This window comes from Buteo buteo, chromosome 6 (genome assembly GCF_964188355.1).
Source record: "Buteo buteo chromosome 6, bButBut1.hap1.1, whole genome shotgun sequence".
Taxonomy (NCBI): domain Eukaryota; kingdom Metazoa; phylum Chordata; class Aves; order Accipitriformes; family Accipitridae; genus Buteo; species Buteo buteo.
In genome coordinates, this window is record NC_134176.1 from 4,101,080 (window position 1) to 4,120,832 (window position 19,753).

Here is a 19,753-nt window from a genome sequence, read left to right on the forward strand (position 1 = left end):
ATAACAGCCCAGCGTGCCGAGGCTGTTTTATAGCCCAGTGTTCCATCAGCAGCCTTCAAATTAGGGGACGGGAGGGTACTGATTGCACGTGTCCCGGCCAGCTTCCCTCCCCGCATCCCTGGGATGCTTCCCCACTGCCTGCCTGGCCAGGGAGCGGGACCAACGCTGCTGCCTTGGGCTCTCCTGCCCCATTCCTGTACTTTGCTTTGGTTTTTGGTGGCATTTTGTTTTGGCAAACTCAGGATGAGGCAGCGGGAGGGAGCGCGGGGCTGGCACGGGGTGGCTGTATCATATGGGAGCTGCTTACGGCCCTGCCGTAGAGCAGTTGAACCACAAAACCCAGGAGCGGCAGCTGAATATTAAATAAAAGATTTGACTTTTATTTAAAATAAAATGCATTTGTACATAGTCTTGAAACCACAGACTACAGGAACGCAACACTGGTTATTCCTCGGCATTAGGTGGGGCAGGAGATCCCTCCCCGTTAGCGTTAACACTGCGCTGGCTTAACGAACGGGGAGGTCCTGGCCCCAGGTATCAGTTATCGAGGGTGTTGTGGCACAGCTCTGAAATCCCATTTAACTTAGATAAAAATCTACTGGACTGAAATTTGTTTTGTTTTTTTTTTTTGTTGTTTCTTGGTTACTCCCCATACCCCTTACAGGCATACTATAGTTAAGGCTGATACACCAGATCTATGCAATATTCTAGCTGGCTTGTGAGACTAGTTAAAAAAACTGTACAATTTTATAAAATTTGTGTTTTTTACATTAGTTACACAAAACCTATACTTCATAAACCTTTACTTCATATTGTAATGAAAAAGTTTGCATATCATAGGCAGAACAGTGACTATGCTGGTGAATACTAAAAGTGTCATAATACAATATGGTGTAAAAATAAAATAAAATTAAAAAAAAAAGACAATATAAATGATTATCAAAAGGCAAGTTAACAAATAAAACCAAGCTATAACAGACTAACAGAAGATCATCTTCAAGGCCACACGCAACTATCTCCAAAGTCATGTCAGGCACCTGTAGCAGTCCTGGTGCATGTAGTGTGAAAAGAGAGATGGCAATTCTACTTATGGGTAGGACGACTTCAAAACAGGTCAAATGTACAGAATAAAAAACACAAAAAAAGAAAGAAAACACTCATGCATTAAACATGATAAATAGACTTCATATAGGTTAAGCCCTGGATGGCTTTACAAGAAGATGGCTTAGAGTTCTCTTAGAAAATTGGCTATTTTAAGTCAGTCAAATCTTATCCTGATCTGCCCATCAGATTCGGTATCTAAAGGCCAGCGGCACGATCACCTGGCCCAGATACGGTCTTGTTATAGCAAATTAACAGAAGTGCTCATTAGTGCACACAGATTAACTGGTCTGGTAATGCAAAAATTTTCATGATACAAAAAAAAAAAAAGATACATTTCAAGCTTACTTTATTAAGCAGCATATTTCAAAGAACAGCTTTTTAAAGTTAAATATTAATATGGCCATGGAGTTTCCTCTCAGTATACAGTACATGGGACTCACACCCAACCACTGGTCAGTTTGTAGAACATCTCTTCATCTAAACTCTCATTCTGATCTTTCGCTCGTGTCGACAAGAAGATGTAGCCGCCGATGAACTCGTGAACCACTTTGCAATCCACCTCCGTGCAAATGAAGGACACCCGAACATCATCTGCAAACTCCACTGTCACCTAGAAGGCAAAAACACAGGGGTCAGCCTCACCGGTGCCTTCCCAAAGGAGCTACACTGACGCACGCCCTTCCTTTCTGCCTTGTTTTTCTTTTCTGTTAACCCAGATGCCTTTTCCATTGCCTAAGCAAAATCCAGTGATGTAAATGATGATTTGGACTCGATGATCCATATGGGTCCCTTCCAACTTGAGATATTTTGTGATGCAATGATTATTGTTCAAACGTTTAGATACAGAAATACCTTTTATTGCTTTTTTTATTATTTCATTTTTATGTAATTTTCAATTTTATTTATCTATTTATTTACTTATTTAACTTACGATTATACGTTTTATGCTCCCATGACTCAGAGACAATTACCCAGCATGTTTGCACCTCTCGGCGGTAAGCACGTGGTGACATCTTCTTTGCTTCAAGGGAAACAGCGACCGGGCACAGACCTGTCGAGGGCTGGGATTTCTTTCTAGTTTTCCCTGCGAGTGTATTCTGGTTTTCTAAGTTGAAGTTTGGCTGTAAAAATACTTAATGGGGGTTGGGGGAGCTCATTTTGGAGTGACTGAATAGACTGTCCATTTATTGATGCCCGTTATTTTTTTGTCCCCCCATCACTGACAGCTCTGCGGGAGGGAGGGGGATTCCCAGCAGAGTATCCGAGCCGAATAATTGGGATATCGGGGCTTGCAACTGGGTCAAAACAAAGACTCTGAGGCAGAGGGGAAGCTGAATAATTTCTCTAGCAACTCTTAATGAGCCGCAAACCGCAGGAGAACAGCGCTCACATATCCCTGGCAATTTTAATTATGTATTCCACCGAAAAGGAGCACAAAAAGTTTGTGTGTCCAAACGTAACGGTTGGATAAAAGCCCATCTCAGAGCCTAGTGAAGTGTCTACTGTTGCTTTTCATTACTTACAGGACAACCTGAGCTGTCCTGCAAGTAAAAGGAATTTTAGTATGGATAAGGCCCAGTCCATTTAAGTTACTGGTTAGGATCATGCCTAAGCATCTGTTCTGAAGTTTGATTTTATTTAGCTGCCTTTGAGTGGGTGTTCAGAGACCGGAGAAAATCGTTACGCATTAAGTGTGTAACTGGCTGCATTAAAGAAAAATTCAGTTGGTTTTTTTTCTTCTTTTTAAGGGTCATACTCAACTCCACCGGCAGTTAGGACAAGCTCTGCTAGATCTCCAAGGAGGGTGGAAGAGGAGTGAGGAGAAACTATCTTACATTAACACAGCCAGATGGGACATGTGTTAGAAAACAACGATGTGAAAACCTGACTTTTTAAAAGCTGACTTACAAAGTCAACTTAAAAAACCCCCAAGAGCAACGCCTGTCTCACGTAACAGGAGCGGGGGAAGCGGCCGAGGTGTAAAACACCAGCTCACCATTTTAATCTCCCAGTTTACGTTCCACTGCTTCATGTTGCTGAACCGCCAGGTTTTGACGGCGTCACCCGTGCTCGCGTCCATCCGTATCAGCCGGTTGTAGGCGATGCCGATCAGCTCCTCCTTCTTGCCCCCCTGGAACCTGCAACACGGCAAGGGATTAATAAATGCACACCCGCGATACACGGCTACGCGGCTTAAATTCAGCAGCTGAGTTAACTTATAAATTTGGTTTTATAAGTCGATGCAATTAATGCTTTTAATTCCAGTACCAGTGCAACTTCCACAGCTAAGGATGTGCTGCATATTGAATGGATTGTGCATATTTATTCATGAAATTCCTCCTGTTCTGCCCAGCAGACCCACCGACCTTGCAATGAAATGCGTGATGCCGAACTCCGGCAGCGACTGCCAGGCTTGAATAAAGCGCATCTTCGCCTCGATGAGACTCATCTGAGCGACGTTCTGGTGGGCTTCCAGGATGCGTGCCGTGATCTGCGGGCGGCGAGACACACTGGCTTTAGGTGAGGGGGTTCGTTAGCGGCATCTCGACTGTCACGCGAATGGGTAACAACTCGGGAGGCATTTGGGAGCCAGCGCGGTTACAAACAATGCAGGTAATCGATAATTTCTGCCCTGAGGTCTTATTTCAGCTACGACTGCTCAAAGCCTGCGACCACGGCTGATAAACGTGGAGCTACTTTTGTTTTGTATCTCCAGACATACAAAAGCAAATATAGATTTGAGCTGTCTGGAGGCTAAGAGCCGCTCAGGCTTGGTTAGTTTAAGACGCAGGATGTGAGCAAACGGTGGGGCAAATTTCTGGTGTAGGGTTTCTAGTTTCGCAGCATAAATCACTGGGGACCATTATAAAAACCAAACAGGGCCCAAGTTTCTCTGGGGGGATGTGGGTTTTGTTAGATTTTTCATTGCTGCTCTCCAAACCAAAGGGGTTCTAGACTATTTTAAGTTTTATCTTAAATATATCTTAATTTTATTGTTGCTGTCACTTACCAAGTCTCTTACATAGCCTGGCTGTAGATGGCAAGGTGAAAAAAAAAAAAAAAGAAAAGGAGGCAGAAAGAAAAAAAAGCAATCAGAAATATGGCAACAAAGCAAAGAAAAAGTGTAAATTAACTGCAAACCAAAGTTCAAGCAAAAAAACCACATGCACAATTTCTTAGGCAGAAAAGCAGCCAAAGTGAATGTAAGGACGGAGAAGGGACAAGCGAGCAGATATTCACCGCTCGTGCCGTCCCTGCCTGAGCACCGGTGTGGTCCCGGCGGGCCAGCGTTGTGTAGAGATGGTTTTGGTCCTTCTGGTGGATAAAGGGGAGGGTGAAGCTGCCAGCTCAGAGAATTCTCCCCACACCTCTGCATAAACTCAAGCCCACTTACTCGAAAGGGAAGCTCAACAGCTCACTATGGGCTGTTAGCTCAATAGCTCCTTTTATTTGAGATATGCAGGGAAACGATGGGGATGCTGCTCGGGGTAACAGGCGGCTGGAGGATAACATCAGCTGGGCTTCCTGGGGATGCATCTGCCCTCGCAAGCCGGCTGGATGCCAGTCCGACACCGAACCCCAGCACGGTACCTGAGAGCTGTGAATATACTTATTTTGGGTTGGGTTTTTTTTTGCATTTAGGATTTGGGGCTCCCCAAACCCAACCTGCCAAACCTACGCTGCTTCAAGAGCACGTTGGAGGCAAACACCCCACGAGCGGGTCTGGGGCTGGTGTGGGACCAGGCGCCTCTATAAATCCTCCGGCAAGGCCCACTGCCAATTGCCATTTCGGCACCATTTGTGGGCTGCGTGACCTCCTCCTCCTCCTCCTCCTCCTTCCCCCGTGCCGGGGCGCGGAGGGACCCTCGCGGCCGAATTCCTTGCATTCCCGCAGCTTCCATCCCTCCGTCCTTCCCAGCCGTGCCAGCACACATGCCGCCGGCAAAAATCCTTCGCTGCTGCAAGCTCTGCCTCTGGCCATAAAAGAAAAGCCTAAATCTGCTGTTTAGCCGATGTCTATAGGGGACCCAGCATTTGCATCGCGGCCTCTGGCCCCGCTTGGAGCCGGGCAAGGGCTCGTGCCCATCCCCACGCTTCGACGGAGGTTATTTTTATAACGAGGATACCTGCACGGTAAGCAAGTTCTGCGAGCTAATATTTTTCCAGGTGCCTCCATTTTACTGAGCTCAAGCCTAGAAGGTATTATATATGTTGAAATCGTATTTATGCAGCCTCTCCTCCATCCAAGTGGATAAAAAGGCTTATTCAGAAGAATAATAAGGGCTATATAAAATATAACTCCACTGCCAGGAAATCATCGTGCTGTGCCAATAAAAAGTTATATTTTTCCTGCTTCTCTGACTTGCAGCCTTCTTCTGGGTTTGGAGAAATCGTATCTAGCCACAGCCAGCCTGAAGTACGCAGGCTGCGAAGCTACAGCTGAACGATTAAGTCACCGAAAGGCCATGGAGCAATGCCTTACTTATTTTTGCCGCTGTCCTGACATATAATGTCTTTCAGAAAGTCATGCATTTATTTCCAGCGCAGAACAGTTCAGCCCTGTCATGCACGGATCGAATGTAGCGTGGAGTTCAAGCACAAGTCACAGCAACTCAAAATGAAGCAATGTTTCAAGAACTGGCATTTGGAAGTAGTGGAAAAGCAAAGACAGAAATACGCAAACCACATTACAGCCAAGTCTGGATAAAGCACTGCAAGCAACTGCAACTCCACTGATCCTGAGGATTTCTGCACGGACTCTGTGCAAGTGAAGGGGTTTTAATCCCAGCACCGGGGACTGATTTCATCTCATCGCTGCTACATCTGTGCGGGGAGAGATGGGGGCAGCTGACCCGTGCTTTGCTGCACCATTGCTCGGTTATCAGCAGGGGCAAAAACCGTTCCCAAAATGTATTTTAAATAAATGTAAATACATTTTAAGTGTATTTAAAATAAATGTTTCCCTGCTGCCGAGGCTGTGTAGGTGCACTGTCGCAAAATATATGGCATAGTTAAGGTCGTGGGTGCCATACCCAGGTGCTGGATCGAAACCACACATTTCAGTCAGCATCTCATTTTAGTAACCGCGTGCATCCGATTAAGTGACAACATCCGAAACATGTAGTGTTAAACGCCGGCTAATGCCGAAACAGGTGCACGGTCAGCCCGGTCCACACCAACACCAACACCGTGCCGGGAGAGCGGACGAGCACGTACCTGCTTGTTCTTGTACTTTTTTAGGTAGCGAGGAGAAACCAGACACTCGGGATTAATGTCGGTGGTGATTTGTTCTGGGATCAGCTGCGGGTCTGGGTTCAAATGCTGCATTTTCAGGAAGGAGAGGATGTTCTGTACTTCCATGCCGTAGGAGCTGTCGGCCATCGTCTTGCCCTTGGAGGCCAGGCGGCAGGCGGCCATCCAGCTGGCGTACTGCGTCTCCTGCCCCCCAAAACGGAGACCCGCGCCCGTCAGAGAGGTGAGGGTGCCGCCTGCCCTCCCACCCCCCAAATAAAACTCTAGGGAGCCTTTATTTCCCTTCCAGCCCCAGGAGACTCAAGCATGCACAAAGACGGGCAGAAACCCAGCCAACGTGTAGACTATAACCACAGGACAAAGCCGAGGAAGAGCAGGGGTTGATTTTCTACTCCAAATTCACACGTGTGCTCTGAACGTCAAGATCAGACACATGTGAGTGCATTTTCTACTATTTTTTAGTTAACGCCAGCTACACGGCATGTCCGAGCATGAGCTGATGGTGGGCAAAGGGCGAAGAGAGGGCTGGTCCAAGCGATAAACTTACATTATCGCAGCGAAGCCATATTTCATTCATTCCCTCCGCCACCGGAATCAGAAGTTTGATGTTAAACTTCTGACCAGAGATGTTCACATCAGGGGTAACTTCACATCCTGCAAAGAGGGAGCCAGTGTTTAACAGGGTTGCGAAGAACTACGCTTTAAAAAGAGGAAAAAAAAAACAAAAAAAGGAAAAGAAAAAGCAAAGCTCTCCAACTAAAGGGTGTCCAGCAGCATCTCAGTGCTGCAAAGGTCTTACACCACATCTCCGATGGGATAAACACTCTACATAGCAGGGACAAAAACTGTGTCAGATGTGTTTTTTTCCAAGTGACAGGAAAAAAGAGGGGAAAAAGCAAGGCCTGATCTGAAAGCAATGAAGCCAAAGCTAACCCTTGCCCGCAGAATTAATCTCATAGATCCCGCCTGGCCTCATGAATGGACCTGATGGCTGGCAAACACCCCATGTCCCCAAAATTTTCATGAAAGTGCAGGAAAAGGTGGCCGGACAGGTGCTGACTCTCACCCTGAAAGCCTTATACATTATTTTGGCCGGGCGCATTGCTGCTATAATCAGTGGCGAGGTGTGAGCATCCCGCTTTTGGTGTCTGGAGAGAACTACAAGCGGTTGTATAAACACGGGGGGGTGATGAACAGAACCAGCCAAGTTAGCCCGGGCGCCGCTTCAACGCCGCCTCTGAGATTTTTTAAAAGTGCCGTCACAGCAGATATGTCAAAAGCTCCCAAAAAGGTCCTGAGGGCCGGGCTTCGCTCTGACTGCAGCCCGAGGTCACTTGGCATCACATCTGCTCCTGCCTCCACAGGGAAAAAAATGAGCTCTGCAGTTTGGTGGCTGCTGGAGCAGGAATGTTTAACTTGACATAAGAAAAACCAGCAGCTGTAGGAATTTAAAAACTCATGTGCAAGGCTCGCAGGGAGTGCTTGAGAGAGGCTGCTCACAACCAGCACTAGGGAGAGAAGGAAAAAAATTTAAAGGCAGCAGAGGAAGAGAATGGTCTGTTCTCTCCAGTGCAGCGTGTGCTCAAACTTATTCTCTGCCATGGGAGTTAGTTCAATTCTTTTGGACAGCCACAACAAAAAGGAGAACGGCAAGTTGTCTCCCCATGGTATCGGAGTGCTGGAGGCACTTCCCCTTGGGGTCACACGTACCACGTACTCACTTTCTAGAAGTCTAAATATATGCTATGCTATCCAACCCAGTCACCCTCATTCCTTTAAACATATTTACCCAACCCTAGAATGGCATGCCAAGAAAATAAAGCAGTAGGAAAACAAGATGCAAGAGGAGCAGCCTATTACTGGAATAAATCGCAACAGTGCCGACGCTTCTCTTACCTCTCAGGTTCATCTGGTGTGCAGGAGTCCCATTGGATTCCTCTTTGCTTTTATAGCAAGAGATAGAGGTATCTTTGAAGGTGCACCAATATGGCTTGTAGCCTTTCAACGTCAGCTTCTTGGGCCTGCCAGACAGGTTGAGGGACATTACATTTGGTTTAAGCTCCTAAATGAAGCTGCTGCACTGGAAAACTCATTTCACCCTTGAAAACCTGGGGTCAGCAGCCTGGGGTATGCCCACCCCCGGCACAGTCCCTGCCTGGGAGCTCAGCCACCACTCGCCATCCCTTCACTACCATTTTGGGTCAAGAAATTGAGCTACAGTTGCAAATTTGGACTCTTCAATCCCATGGAGGTCCCACTAATTTGGGGCAAGGTGGGGGAGCTGGAGAACTGTATTACAAAAATAGACATGTCCATGAACCGCTGCAAAATATGCCTCTTCACCCGCCACATTAAACTGGAACCACTCCACTCAACCTCTGAAAGGAAGTGGTACTTCTAAAAGACTTGTCAGTCAAGCATATGCATGAGTACACTTCTTGTTTTCTTTTTCAACACTCCACATCAGAAAAGGTTCAGTTCTTTCCTATGGAAAACATGGATTTTACCCAACTTTGTGGAAGTAGCAATGGCCTTGCAAGCCCGCAGCAAAGCAAAGCACCACCTGCCATGGTGGTATCCTGAGCCTCCTCATCCCACCACGAGCCCAGGACCTTCCTAGAGCTGCAAGTTTCTGATTTTTCTTAAATATCCCTAACTTCTAAACCTCATTCAAAGGCTGCGTCTGCAGTTTCTCACTGCAATGCATTTCCCTCATCTCCATCCCAGAAATAGCTGCTGAACCCTCACCTGTAGGGATCAAATATGTGATGGCCCCAATTGCTTGTCTTCAGGGCTCTGCACTTTCATTTCCAAGCAAAAGCGTGCTGGGGGCTGCTCGGGGAAATTAGGGAGGTGGGGGGAGAAACACGGCATCTGCCCGAACCCCGCTGCTCCCACACCTCTGATGGCCATCTGAGCTTGGGGCATCTGCTGCCTCCTCCTGCCTTTGCTGGTTTTCCTCCTCCTAAAGCCCTGGCACACACAGCCCTGCCCCGTGCAAACTTTACAACCGCAATTTCCTTTGAAAGCTGCCTCCCACTACAGAAGAAGTCACCAACCTCCAGCCAAGCCATCCCACACATGCAGGTTTTTCCATCCTTCACTCTGCATCCCTCGCTAAAGATGCTTTAATACATCTTTACTGTCTTGAGCTGTTTTTGGGGGGTCCTTTAAATTGCAGGGGACAGAGAAACATCCCAAGTCTCTGCAGCAGGACCAGGCATGTATAGGGACATTTAGGACTTATATACAAGGCATACTAGGGACATATATTGCAGCTCCTTCCCAACTGAAGTGTGACAAGAGGCACGTCCAAAGCTGGGCCAGCTCCTAACATCGTGGCATTTACGTTGGGTTTCTGGCAGCAAAATACCCCCTGGCCCTCATTTTTAGGAGCAAATGGCAATTCTGTGCTTCCCTGTTATGGCAGGACAGCCTCAAATCCCAACCCCAGTGTTTGGGACTTGCACCGGGCGAGGGGAGGGAACCAGCAGCTTCCCACTGCTCCATCTCTCGCCCCACCAACCGGCGCATCCAATTTGCAAGCAATTAGCTCCCTGAGTCGTGCTTAATTTTATTGGCAAGTAAGCACATCGAAGGAAAGAACAAGTTTTTTGTTAGTTTGTTTGTTCAAGGAAGGAAAAAACACACACTCAGATGCAGGGCACAGGCTGCAGCCCTGAAACTTTGCCCCAGTTAAGACAGACCACAAGCCCAGACAGACAGGCAGACCTTGTTAATTTGCCTTCGGAGAGGGAGAAAGAGTTTTTCAGAACAGAAGGACTAGGTTCTGGCTCCAGAACCAAAAAATTAATAAAATAAAGGCTTGTTCCAGAGCTATTTCACCGCCTACAGCTTTTCTTCTATATCCTATAGCTATGCTGTGAAATCTCATCATTATTTCCAGTTTCCAGAACTTTCACCGTAACCCTCGCCGCAGCAGGCAATAAATTGCAAAAGACAGTCCTGCCTGCCAAAACGTTACTCAAAGTCCAGACGCTGCTGTTCCCGGTTTCCACATACCACCGTCCAAGTCAAAGCAAAATTAAAATAACCCCTAAATCCTGAGTGAGCTGGAAGAGGAGCAGAGTCAGCTTAACCTGCTCCTTTTGGCAAGAAGGCAGACAGACTGGGATCCCGGCTGTTTATAATTCATCCAGTCTCTTGCAAACCAGGAGAAGTATTTGAGCAAGGTTCCTAGGTTTCACTCCTAACTTTAGGATGGCTTGATTATCTCCTGGGCATTAATTGTGTTAGAGAAATATCCCAGCACATGCTGCTGGCTATGGGATGCAGCAAGCTCCCCTGGAGGGATGCACACCTGCCAGGGCAGCGATCGTGGGCAAACACCCTGGGTTTTATATTTAAGAACTGATCAACTTCAATATCCAGTATTTTGAATAGTGTGAAATACTTAGTGACTGTGCTACAGGATAAAGAAGTAAAATGTTTTAATAGTGAGAGAGCACAGATGCTGAGCTGTGGTATTACGCAGCAATTGCTGGGTGGCTTTTCACACGAGATAACATAGTGGTGTGCAGCAAGATCTTAAGGCTAGGAGATTAAAAAAAAAAAAAAAAGGATATTAGGCAGTAGGACCATTAATTATTCATAGACATTACCAGTTTCACAAGCACCTCTTCCCATCAGCACTTACTTGAAGACTTTAATGTAGTCGGCGAGCTCCGGGATGGAAGTGATGTCACCCTGAAAATAAAAGATAATCCCATTCACCCGCCTGCCCGAGCGGAGCTGGGGTGGTGGGTCCGAGAGGGAAGGGATGCTGCACAGGGGGGGAAGCCGGCGGCAGCTCCACCGGCCAACATCAGGGCTCAGGGGTCACAAAAACGCTCCTGAGAAAGCCTCATCCACTTCACGGGAGAAGCAAGCGGAGAAAAATCTATTGCACAGAAGTGCTGTTTGGAAACCAGAGGACAAGGTTTTATTTTTCTTTGAGGAATTCCTGCTGCCGCTGGAGCCAATTCCCACCCGCGAGGTCACTGGCGGTCACACCGGCTCATGTTCGCACAGGGATTTTTCTCCTCCCTTAGTTATTTCCTTAGACTCCAAACAAAAGGAGAAGATGCTGCTCTGCACCTCCATGGTGGACTGGGGAAGGGCTTCCTGACAGTCTAGAAAGGTTTCCCCCCCGCCAGCTTTTTAAATATTGAGTTTATCTTCACATTTTGCATGAGCAAAATACATAGGGTGGCACTTGCAATTCCCACAAGCTCAAACTAAAGGGTTTTCAAAGGACAGAAAAAGCAAAGACTGCTCCAACAGCTTCCAGTAGCAAGACAGTTTACTTTCCATCTGCAATGAGCAATGCTGTTTATATAGATACCACAGGGAAAAAAATGCAGAATCTAAACAAACAATCCAGTAATTGCCCATTATCCATATTCAATTACTCGAATGCATCTGGAAATGGCTACTGCTAGCAACCCCTATGGAAAGGGATGGAGTTTTTTTGATGAATCATTGCCATCTTCACTCCTGTCTGGCAGGGACTGTTCCTTAGTACTGTGCTTTAAATCTGGTTTTGAAAAGAAATTATAAAAGATCTCTTAGCGATAAAAACTTGTCATTATTTCTGTCGCACCGAAGCAGCGCTGCTCTCCCTGCGGCAACCAGTTAATATTATAAATCTCTGCTGTTATTAATGCTAGTAAAGCAGGCTAAGTATGGATGTTAACTTCAAAAAGACCCTTAATAAACACTTAAAAAGATTATATGAAGTGTAAGACTGGAAAATTTCAGGGATTTTAGGGTTTGAAAGAACTTAAAATGAAACTCAGAGATGGTATAAATGTGCAAAATGCCTGGAAAAGATTTGCCATGCCAAGTCTGACCGGACCTAGTCCTTTTTCTGCAGCTTAGTTCTTGGGCTTTACATTTCTAAAGGTGGAAAACCAGTGTTAAAACAGTATATCAGAAAAAAAAAATGAAATCCTCTGAAATACAGTCATAGCCCACTCCAGGCTGTAAAATTCAGTCTAATAAAAAAAGGGTTTCATAAGCATAAGTTATTTCTGAAAATCATGGCAGCTGTTTCAGGTGCTGTAAAACTGCCGTGAATGAGAAACGGTGGAAGAGAAGCCTCAGTGTGATGAATTCAGTATTTTGGAAAGTCGGTAGCGAGAACAGAAACCAAATTAATTTTAATTTTAATTTAGTCTTCCATTATTTCACCAGGAAGGTGGCTTGGTGCAGGAGGGGAGTTTCAGTAAGATCCTGGCTCCTCTGGGACTTCCCCAACACCATTTGGTCTTATGGTCCCAGCAGGAAAAAAGCAATATTGCACTTGACTTCTGCAGCAATGCAGAGCTGGGCACGTGGGATGGGCTGAGCTCCCCCTGCTAAATTAACTGCAAACACCCAAAAACCAGAAGGCGGTCTTACGGCTTAAATGAAGCCTTTGGTTCAATATGTGCACGTGCTCAAAGAGGTTTTTATGCTGCTTCGGGCTCAGAGCAGAGCTGCAGCTCGGTGCTAGCCCCATGTCAGACACTGTCCAGGGTCCCTCCCACCAAAACTACCCCTTGGAATTTAAAAAAATACTATTTTTAAGAAAATATTATTGGGGTCTATGTTTTATGTTGCTTCACTGGGCTGTGGGCAACTTTCTCATGCTGTTAAGAGCAGAAATAGATAAAAAGGGAGAGGAAGGAAATAGAAAAGGTTGGATGCCTGGAAAAATTCCCAGCTCGGGATGATTATTCCTGCCTCGTGCGAGGTGAGGAGGGGACGCGCAAGCCACCCTGCCACCGTGTGCCTGCAACCCTTACCAGGATCGTCGATGTTTTGCCACCTTCCAAAGTAATTTCCAGATCCGAGAGCGCAGCATCCACTTCATCCACCTCCTTGTCGCTGTTGTTCAGGTGGTTTTCCGAGGACATGATGGACAGCTTATTGATGTGGTACTGAAAGGCAAGGCACAGCATTTCACCGGGATGCTCCTGCGATCTGCCGGATGCCGCGGGCTCGTCACGACACAACCACCACGCTTGGGATGGGGAGCGGAAAACCAAAGCTGTACCCTCCGTGGGAGCAGAGGCCAGCAAGTGCTGAAACCCAGGCGCAGTTGAGTCGGGAATGACCGGCTTGGCTGCTTTCAGTCCAAGAGTCGGTGGTACAGACCCTGAAGGACCGCTGTGGAGCCCGCAGGGCAGAGCTACTCTTTTCACAGCATCACAGCCAGGTTGAGGTTGGAAAGGAGCCCTGGAGGTCGTCTGGTCCTACCCCCTGCTCAAGCAAGGCCACCTACGGCCATTGTCCAGGACCATGTCCAGTTGGCTTTTGAGTATCTCCAAGGATGGAGACTCCACAGCCTTTCTGGGCAACCTGTGCCAGTGCTCGGTCACTCTCACAGTAAAAAAATGTTTCCTGATGTTCAGAGGGAACCTCCTGTGTTTCAGTTTGTGCCTATTGCCTCTGGTCCTGTCACTGGGCACCACTGAGAAGAGCCTGGCTCCATCTCCTTTACAGCTTCCCACCTGGTATTTAAATACATCAATAAGATCCCTCAGAGCCTTCTATTCTCCAGGCTGAACAGTTGCAGCTCCCTCAGCCTTTCCTCACAGAAGAGATGCTCCAGGACCTTCATCATCCTTGTGGCCCTTCACTGGACTCTCGCCAGTATGTCCATGTCTCTCTTTCACTGAGGAGCCCAGAGCTGGACCCAGTACTCCAGTTGTGGCCTCACCAGTGCTGGGCAGAGGGGAAGGACCACCTCCCACGAGCTGCTGGCAATGCTTTGCCCAAGGCAGCCCAGGACACCATTCACCTTCTTTGCCCCAAGGGCACGTTGCTGGCTGATGTTCAACTGGGTGTCCGCCAGCACCCCTGGGTCTTTTTTCTGCCAAGCTGCTTCCCAGCTGGGTGGCTCCCAGAATATACTGGTGCCTGGGTTTGTTCCTCCCCAGGGGCAGGACGTTGCACTTCCCCTTGTTGAACTTCATGAGGTTCGTGTTGGCTCATTTCTCCAGCCTGTCGAGGTCCCTCTGGATGGCAGCATGACCCTCTGGCCTATCAACCACATCTCCCAGTTTGGGAGGATGTATTGCATCTGGTTTTACCCCATAAACCCAAAACATCCATAAAATCTCACATGAAGGACCATGCCCAACCCATCCTGACTGGCTCAGAAAGGTAAACGGAGTCTTTATATTTCTGTTTTCACTTTTTTTCCCTAGAAGGGGCCCTAGGAGCAGACAGCCATGCTCTTGATGGGGATATTTCTCCATCCTACAGCAACGAGGCACGCCAGACTACACATAGCCATCCGTCTCACAGAAGTCAATAGCAGGTGGAGTATTTATGCCAAATCACGCCAAGTATTTCATAAAACAGATAAATAAAAAGTTCTGGGAAACCCACAGATTATCACCAGCTGTTTGAGGGGTAGCATGCCAGAAACACAGTTCAGTAACCTAGTGTACTTACTGGGGTTTTTTAAGAAGGGCAAACCAAAAAGTTAACATAGACATAAACATGTTTGGTAAAAGAAGTCCAAGTTCCTTTTCATGAGAAGTAATCAACAGCAAATATTTAAATTACCTAATAAGCTCAAGTGAGGATTAGGAGACGGGTAACGATCCGAATTCTACCAGCATGAGAAGTCCAAGCTCCCAGTGAAGACAAGGTGAGGCTTAAAACACCAGTTACAGCAGATTTCACTTATCGTGTTAATCAATATTCACCAACACAGAAGTCTGCAAAGCTACGAAATCAAGCTCAACCAAAACTGTAAGCGTCTCGGGCTGTCTCCTACCTGCAGCGCTGCAAACATCATCATTTCTTCCTCCGTGCACTCGATCTCCTCCAGCAGAATAGCCCATTTGGACTGCTCGTACAGCTGATTGATCCTGATCGCATCGTACTACGGCACAGCGCAAAAACATGGACTGGTTGTAAAACGTATGAGGCCAGTTCAAGCCAAACCACTTCATCTTTCATTTCAGTGCAACACTTCAATCCGAGACTGAGAAGCCTCTGCCACCGGAGTGGAGTGGCTCTAAACAACCATTAGAGCATCTCTAGCAATACCTAAGCATTAGCAAACAGGTACGTGGGATCACGCAAACCTGGGTTTGATGCCTGCACAATCAATTTTCAAAGCGGTGGAGGATTTACCAGCACAAACGCACATTAGGGATACAGGCATCCTTTGCTCAAAGCCTTTGCCTGCAAGATGCAATTAAAATAAATAGCTCTGTACCTTTGGATTCAGGTCAAAAAAACTGTAGTACTTGAATCGGAGCAACAAAGCCTCATTTTCTTTCACCTCCTGCTCCATAAGAGATCGGGACGAATCCAGCCATCTGTAAATTGTCAACACGGGATAACACAAACAAAAAACTCTGGCAAAGTCATGATGAGGCTTTCAAGAATGCAATTTAAAACTGCGTATTTTTTAAAAAAAAATAAAAGGAAGAAAATAGCAGAAAAACAAATCCTTAACTTACCCTTGGTTGATTTTGGCTTTATCGAGCAGTGCCTGTGGCTTGTACATTTTTGCTAAGGACTCCGGGGAGGTGACAGGTTGGCTCACGGCCAGGATGCCCGGGTTGCCCTCCGACAAGGCGCTGTCACCGAACCAGGCTGAAGTGGGTGACAGGGGACTGCCGTCGTGAGCATCGTAGGTCGGTGTCATCGTTTTGCTATACAGTCCTGGGCTTGAATATATGTTTCCTACCAGTAAGAGGAATAAAAGCCAGGAGTTAGCTCAAGGCCAATCCCTGCCTGCTCCCAACCAAGCCAACTCAGACACAAACCCGAAGCCAGCGGATGAGAAACCTTCCCTTTTTTCACCACTTTTTTTTCCACGATGGGAAAACACTGCACTGCTTGTTTTCCCATGAAAAGCTGTCCCTCTCTCTCAGCTCTTCTCCAAGAGCAAAACTGATGGAAAACTCATTCCAGCCCAAATCCATGGGAAAAGGTGCAGGTCTCCCACGCCGGGAAACTCCTGCCCTTGCGTTTCTGCGGCACCTGGGACACGAATGGCCCCCAACTTACCGGTATTACCTGTTGCTTAAAGATTTTGGAAGTCAAAAGTTTAGAGGAGCAGGAAAATAAACTAAGGGCGCAGTCAAAGAGACCAGAGGCAGAGCGCAAAAGTCCTACTGAGGTGGAGCTCACCTTTGACGGGGCCGATGTAAAGAATATCGGTGCCTATAGAGAGGGAAAGAAAGGAGGGGAGTGAGAAGGCGAGAGAAAGTCACCGGGAGAGTAGGAAGGGACAGAAGCCAAAACCAGGCATTTTCAGAAGAGAGCAGAATAGCACAGATGAGGTTTAACCACCCAAATGGAGCGTTTGCAGTGGTGCCGGTGGACTCGGCAGGCAAAGCAACCAAAGTGACTCCACGGTTATTTTATTCATGTTACGAGAAACAGCCGGGCACGGAAACGTGGCATTTCACGGACGGAAAAGCTTGCTGAGACGGTCAAACAAATTCGGTATTAATATGCTGAGCAAGTGGTGCGATTTGGTGCAAAACTGATCCCGAAGCACACATTACTCCCAGGCCTTTTAAAGCTTTACAGCTCGTACAGACTCAAAGCAGACAAAAAATACCCTTTTAAAATTACAAATTTGAAGAGAAGAAAGTGGACCCAGCTTGGTATCTCATACCCCAAAATAGCTGAGAGCTAAATAGTCCCTATTCATCTCACAGGAGCACTGATTTTTACGTTAAGAATATAAAATTCAGTTTTTCAAAATAAAGGAGGTTCAACAACCGTATCCTAATGTCAGTAATTCCAATGCGTATGTACATCGGCCAATGAGCTCAGCATTATTTGCTGGGCATAAACCTGTGCACCAGTACCTAGAAGGACCGATACCCAACTGGCTTTTTGGGAAAGACTTGTGGCCTTTTTAAATCACGAGCCTGTTCAGACGTGCAATTCGATGCACCACCTCCAAGAGCGCTATTAAGGGTGTTGAAGGTGGCACGTGGCAAGGTTGAGATGCTACAAGCAAGGTCTTCTCTGCCACCTCCTGCTGCTGCCCTGAACCACCACCTCGGGCCACCCTCCAGCTCCTCACTCCAAACAATCCCTCCTCCCTGAGCGGGCAAGAAATGACAGAAAGCTGAGCTAGACATCTGGAAAAGTCTAAGACCAAAACAACAGAAAAACCTTTCCAAACTCTCATTTTTTTTGCCACGGGTATCTCAAGGAGCAGTAAGAACGGTTTGAATCAGCAGCATCATACCAATGACAGCCAACATCTTAAAATAATATAGAAACGTGATTCTAAACTGCCTGACAGGATGGAAAATGTAAGTGAAAACCACCTGTCACCATTGAACAAGAAAACCACCAGGATGCTTTTAATGCTCCTGTTAAATTTTGCCGGCATCCCAGTCTGGATTAATGATCTGGGGGACCAGTAAGCACCATGGGTACCTGCCATCAGGACAGACCCAGCCAACAGGCATGAGCAAAAAAGCAGCAGAAATGGCCAAGGGATGGAGATATCCACCTTCAAGCTTCACACTTGCAAGGAGGCCAGGAGTGACTTGCCAGCTACATACACCAGGAGCAGAGCAGTCCAACAAGAACCAGCAATAAACCACTATCACCATCCATAAACTGCATCCCAAAAGATGCTCTTGCCTCCTCCCCATCCGCCTTCGCGGCATGCCAGCCCCAACCTTCATGTGGCTCAAGCAGACAGGACTAAGCATTAACTGGACCAATAAAAGAAAATCCCAATTCTTGCCCCAAATCGGGCAGGTTTTCCCATGGACATCCCCCCATTTAAGTGTCTGCTCAAGGAGCAAAGCTTCCCCTCAAGTGTTCTCCTCATCACCTTCTCCAAACGTCTGAACCATCTCAGAAGAAGCTTCCCTTAAAAAATTTGCCTGAGGCAGGCAATGTCATGGAAAGTTCCAGTTAAATAGCTAAAAGTTTGGTCAACTTATAAACAAGTGAATACAGGTCTTCTAACGGAAAGTGTTGGGCAACATTTACTTTGGGTGTATTGACAGCTCTGCCTACAGTGATTTAAATGGTTTCATTGCCAGGTACGGGATGCTCAGTGACAAAACATGCCCGTTACATCTACATGCACTGAAATAAGCAGATCCTGAAATATTAACTTGTTTTACAGAAGCATTCAGCACACAAACTAATGTTGGAATAACGCTAGAAACAGTTTATTCAGATTAAAAACAAGACTTTTAACTAATGGCACCTAAACATGGCAGGTAGCCGCAGTAATTAAACCTGCAGCAAAAGTAATTTCATTCACAAGGAAAGCAAAATCAGCAAGACAGTTCAAAGTGACTCACTGAAAGACCAATAAATAATTAAAATAAAAACCTATCTTTTGCGTACATTTCCCCCAAAGCAGGCCAAGTATTTCCTATTAATCTAATGGAGATGCTGTCCACAAACACTGACTTTTGGAAAGGCTAATTACGGACTTTCAAGAGGAAAATGCCAAATGAAAATGAAAATTGACTGGAGCCTTGCCTGATGCAGGGAAGACTCCCTGAGCCAGGAGTGGGAGAGGACTAGCCCAGAAGTATTTTTAAGTAACTGAGAGGAGAAAGAGCAAGACAGGAGCAAAAGGATTACTTTTCCCTTGCTACAGACCCGTGCTGATGGTTTGCTGCGGAGCCCGTGGTGCACATCACTTGGGCATGGCAGCTCCAGGGCATCATCACCCTCACCCGCGCCCTGCGCAGCCAAAACCTTTCTGCTTACAAGCCCAGAGCCACCAGTGGCATTAAACCACGCTGCATGACCTTCACTTGTACTTCAGTTAATTTAAGACCAATTAATACAAGTTTACTGAATTCCAAGATATTTTTTTTTAATTAAAGCTGCTCTGCTTCCCTCTCGCTGGATTTAAAATCGCTGGATTTAAAACCAAGAGCTTTGGCAGCCAGGCACGTCTCGCCCACCTGGCAGCGCACATCGCTGCGGCTTTCTCCCCAAGTCCATTTGGGCTAAAGTGCTCCCACTTGACCAACTTTATCATTTAAGCTCCTGCCATTTGCTTTCAAACAGCAGACCCCCAGCAGCCATGGATCGGAGCTGAAAACCCCCTCCGCTTGCAAACACCTCCCTGCATCAATTTGCTGCCTGCGGCAGGAGATGGTACTCCATTGGCGATGTTACTCCGTTAGCGATGTTACTCCGTTGGCAATTCTCTTACCAATGCTGCTCTGGTTCTGTAAGCCAGACTGGCAAACTAACCCCCAGTAATAAAAGGCTTTTTTTTTTAGCATTACAGCCCAGAGCTATGCCCTTAACATAAGGGAACACTAATGCAATTAATAAAATATTGGTTTTGCTGGGCTATAAATAAGTAGAATGGTGGTACTGCCTAAAACACACCTGGAATTCGACATTAGGAACGATTTTCCATTTAACTCCT

The 19,753-nt window shown here is 46.7% G+C and overlaps 1 protein-coding gene across 4 annotated transcripts in view; it reads right to left on the minus strand.

Moving 5' to 3' along the window:
• Nucleotides 1–357: 357 nt before the first annotated feature.
• Nucleotides 358–19,753, minus strand: part of FERMT2 (FERM domain containing kindlin 2) — a 50,215-nt gene continuing 30,819 nt past the window's right edge. Inside the window, exons 4-16 of one of the 4 annotated variants that reach the window (XM_075029485.1) lie at nucleotides 16,501–16,533; nucleotides 15,825–16,050; nucleotides 15,578–15,680; nucleotides 15,131–15,238; nucleotides 13,146–13,280; nucleotides 11,015–11,064; nucleotides 8,254–8,378; nucleotides 6,905–7,011; nucleotides 6,322–6,543; nucleotides 4,115–4,135; nucleotides 3,471–3,595; nucleotides 3,101–3,242; nucleotides 358–1,714 (exon numbers count right to left, since the gene is read on the minus strand). In XM_075029485.1, coding sequence (XP_074885586.1) covers nucleotides 1,541–1,714; nucleotides 3,101–3,242; nucleotides 3,471–3,595; nucleotides 4,115–4,135; nucleotides 6,322–6,543; nucleotides 6,905–7,011; nucleotides 8,254–8,378; nucleotides 11,015–11,064; nucleotides 13,146–13,280; nucleotides 15,131–15,238; nucleotides 15,578–15,680; nucleotides 15,825–16,050; nucleotides 16,501–16,533 — 1,571 coding nt within the window. In that variant the 3' untranslated portion in view covers nucleotides 358–1,540. The remainder of the gene's footprint in view (nucleotides 1,715–3,100; nucleotides 3,243–3,470; nucleotides 3,596–4,114; nucleotides 4,136–6,321; nucleotides 6,544–6,904; nucleotides 7,012–8,253; nucleotides 8,379–11,014; nucleotides 11,065–13,145; nucleotides 13,281–15,130; nucleotides 15,239–15,577; nucleotides 15,681–15,824; nucleotides 16,051–16,500; nucleotides 16,534–19,753) is intronic. The other 3 variants (XM_075029486.1, XM_075029487.1, XM_075029488.1) reach the window with 3 other exon arrangements.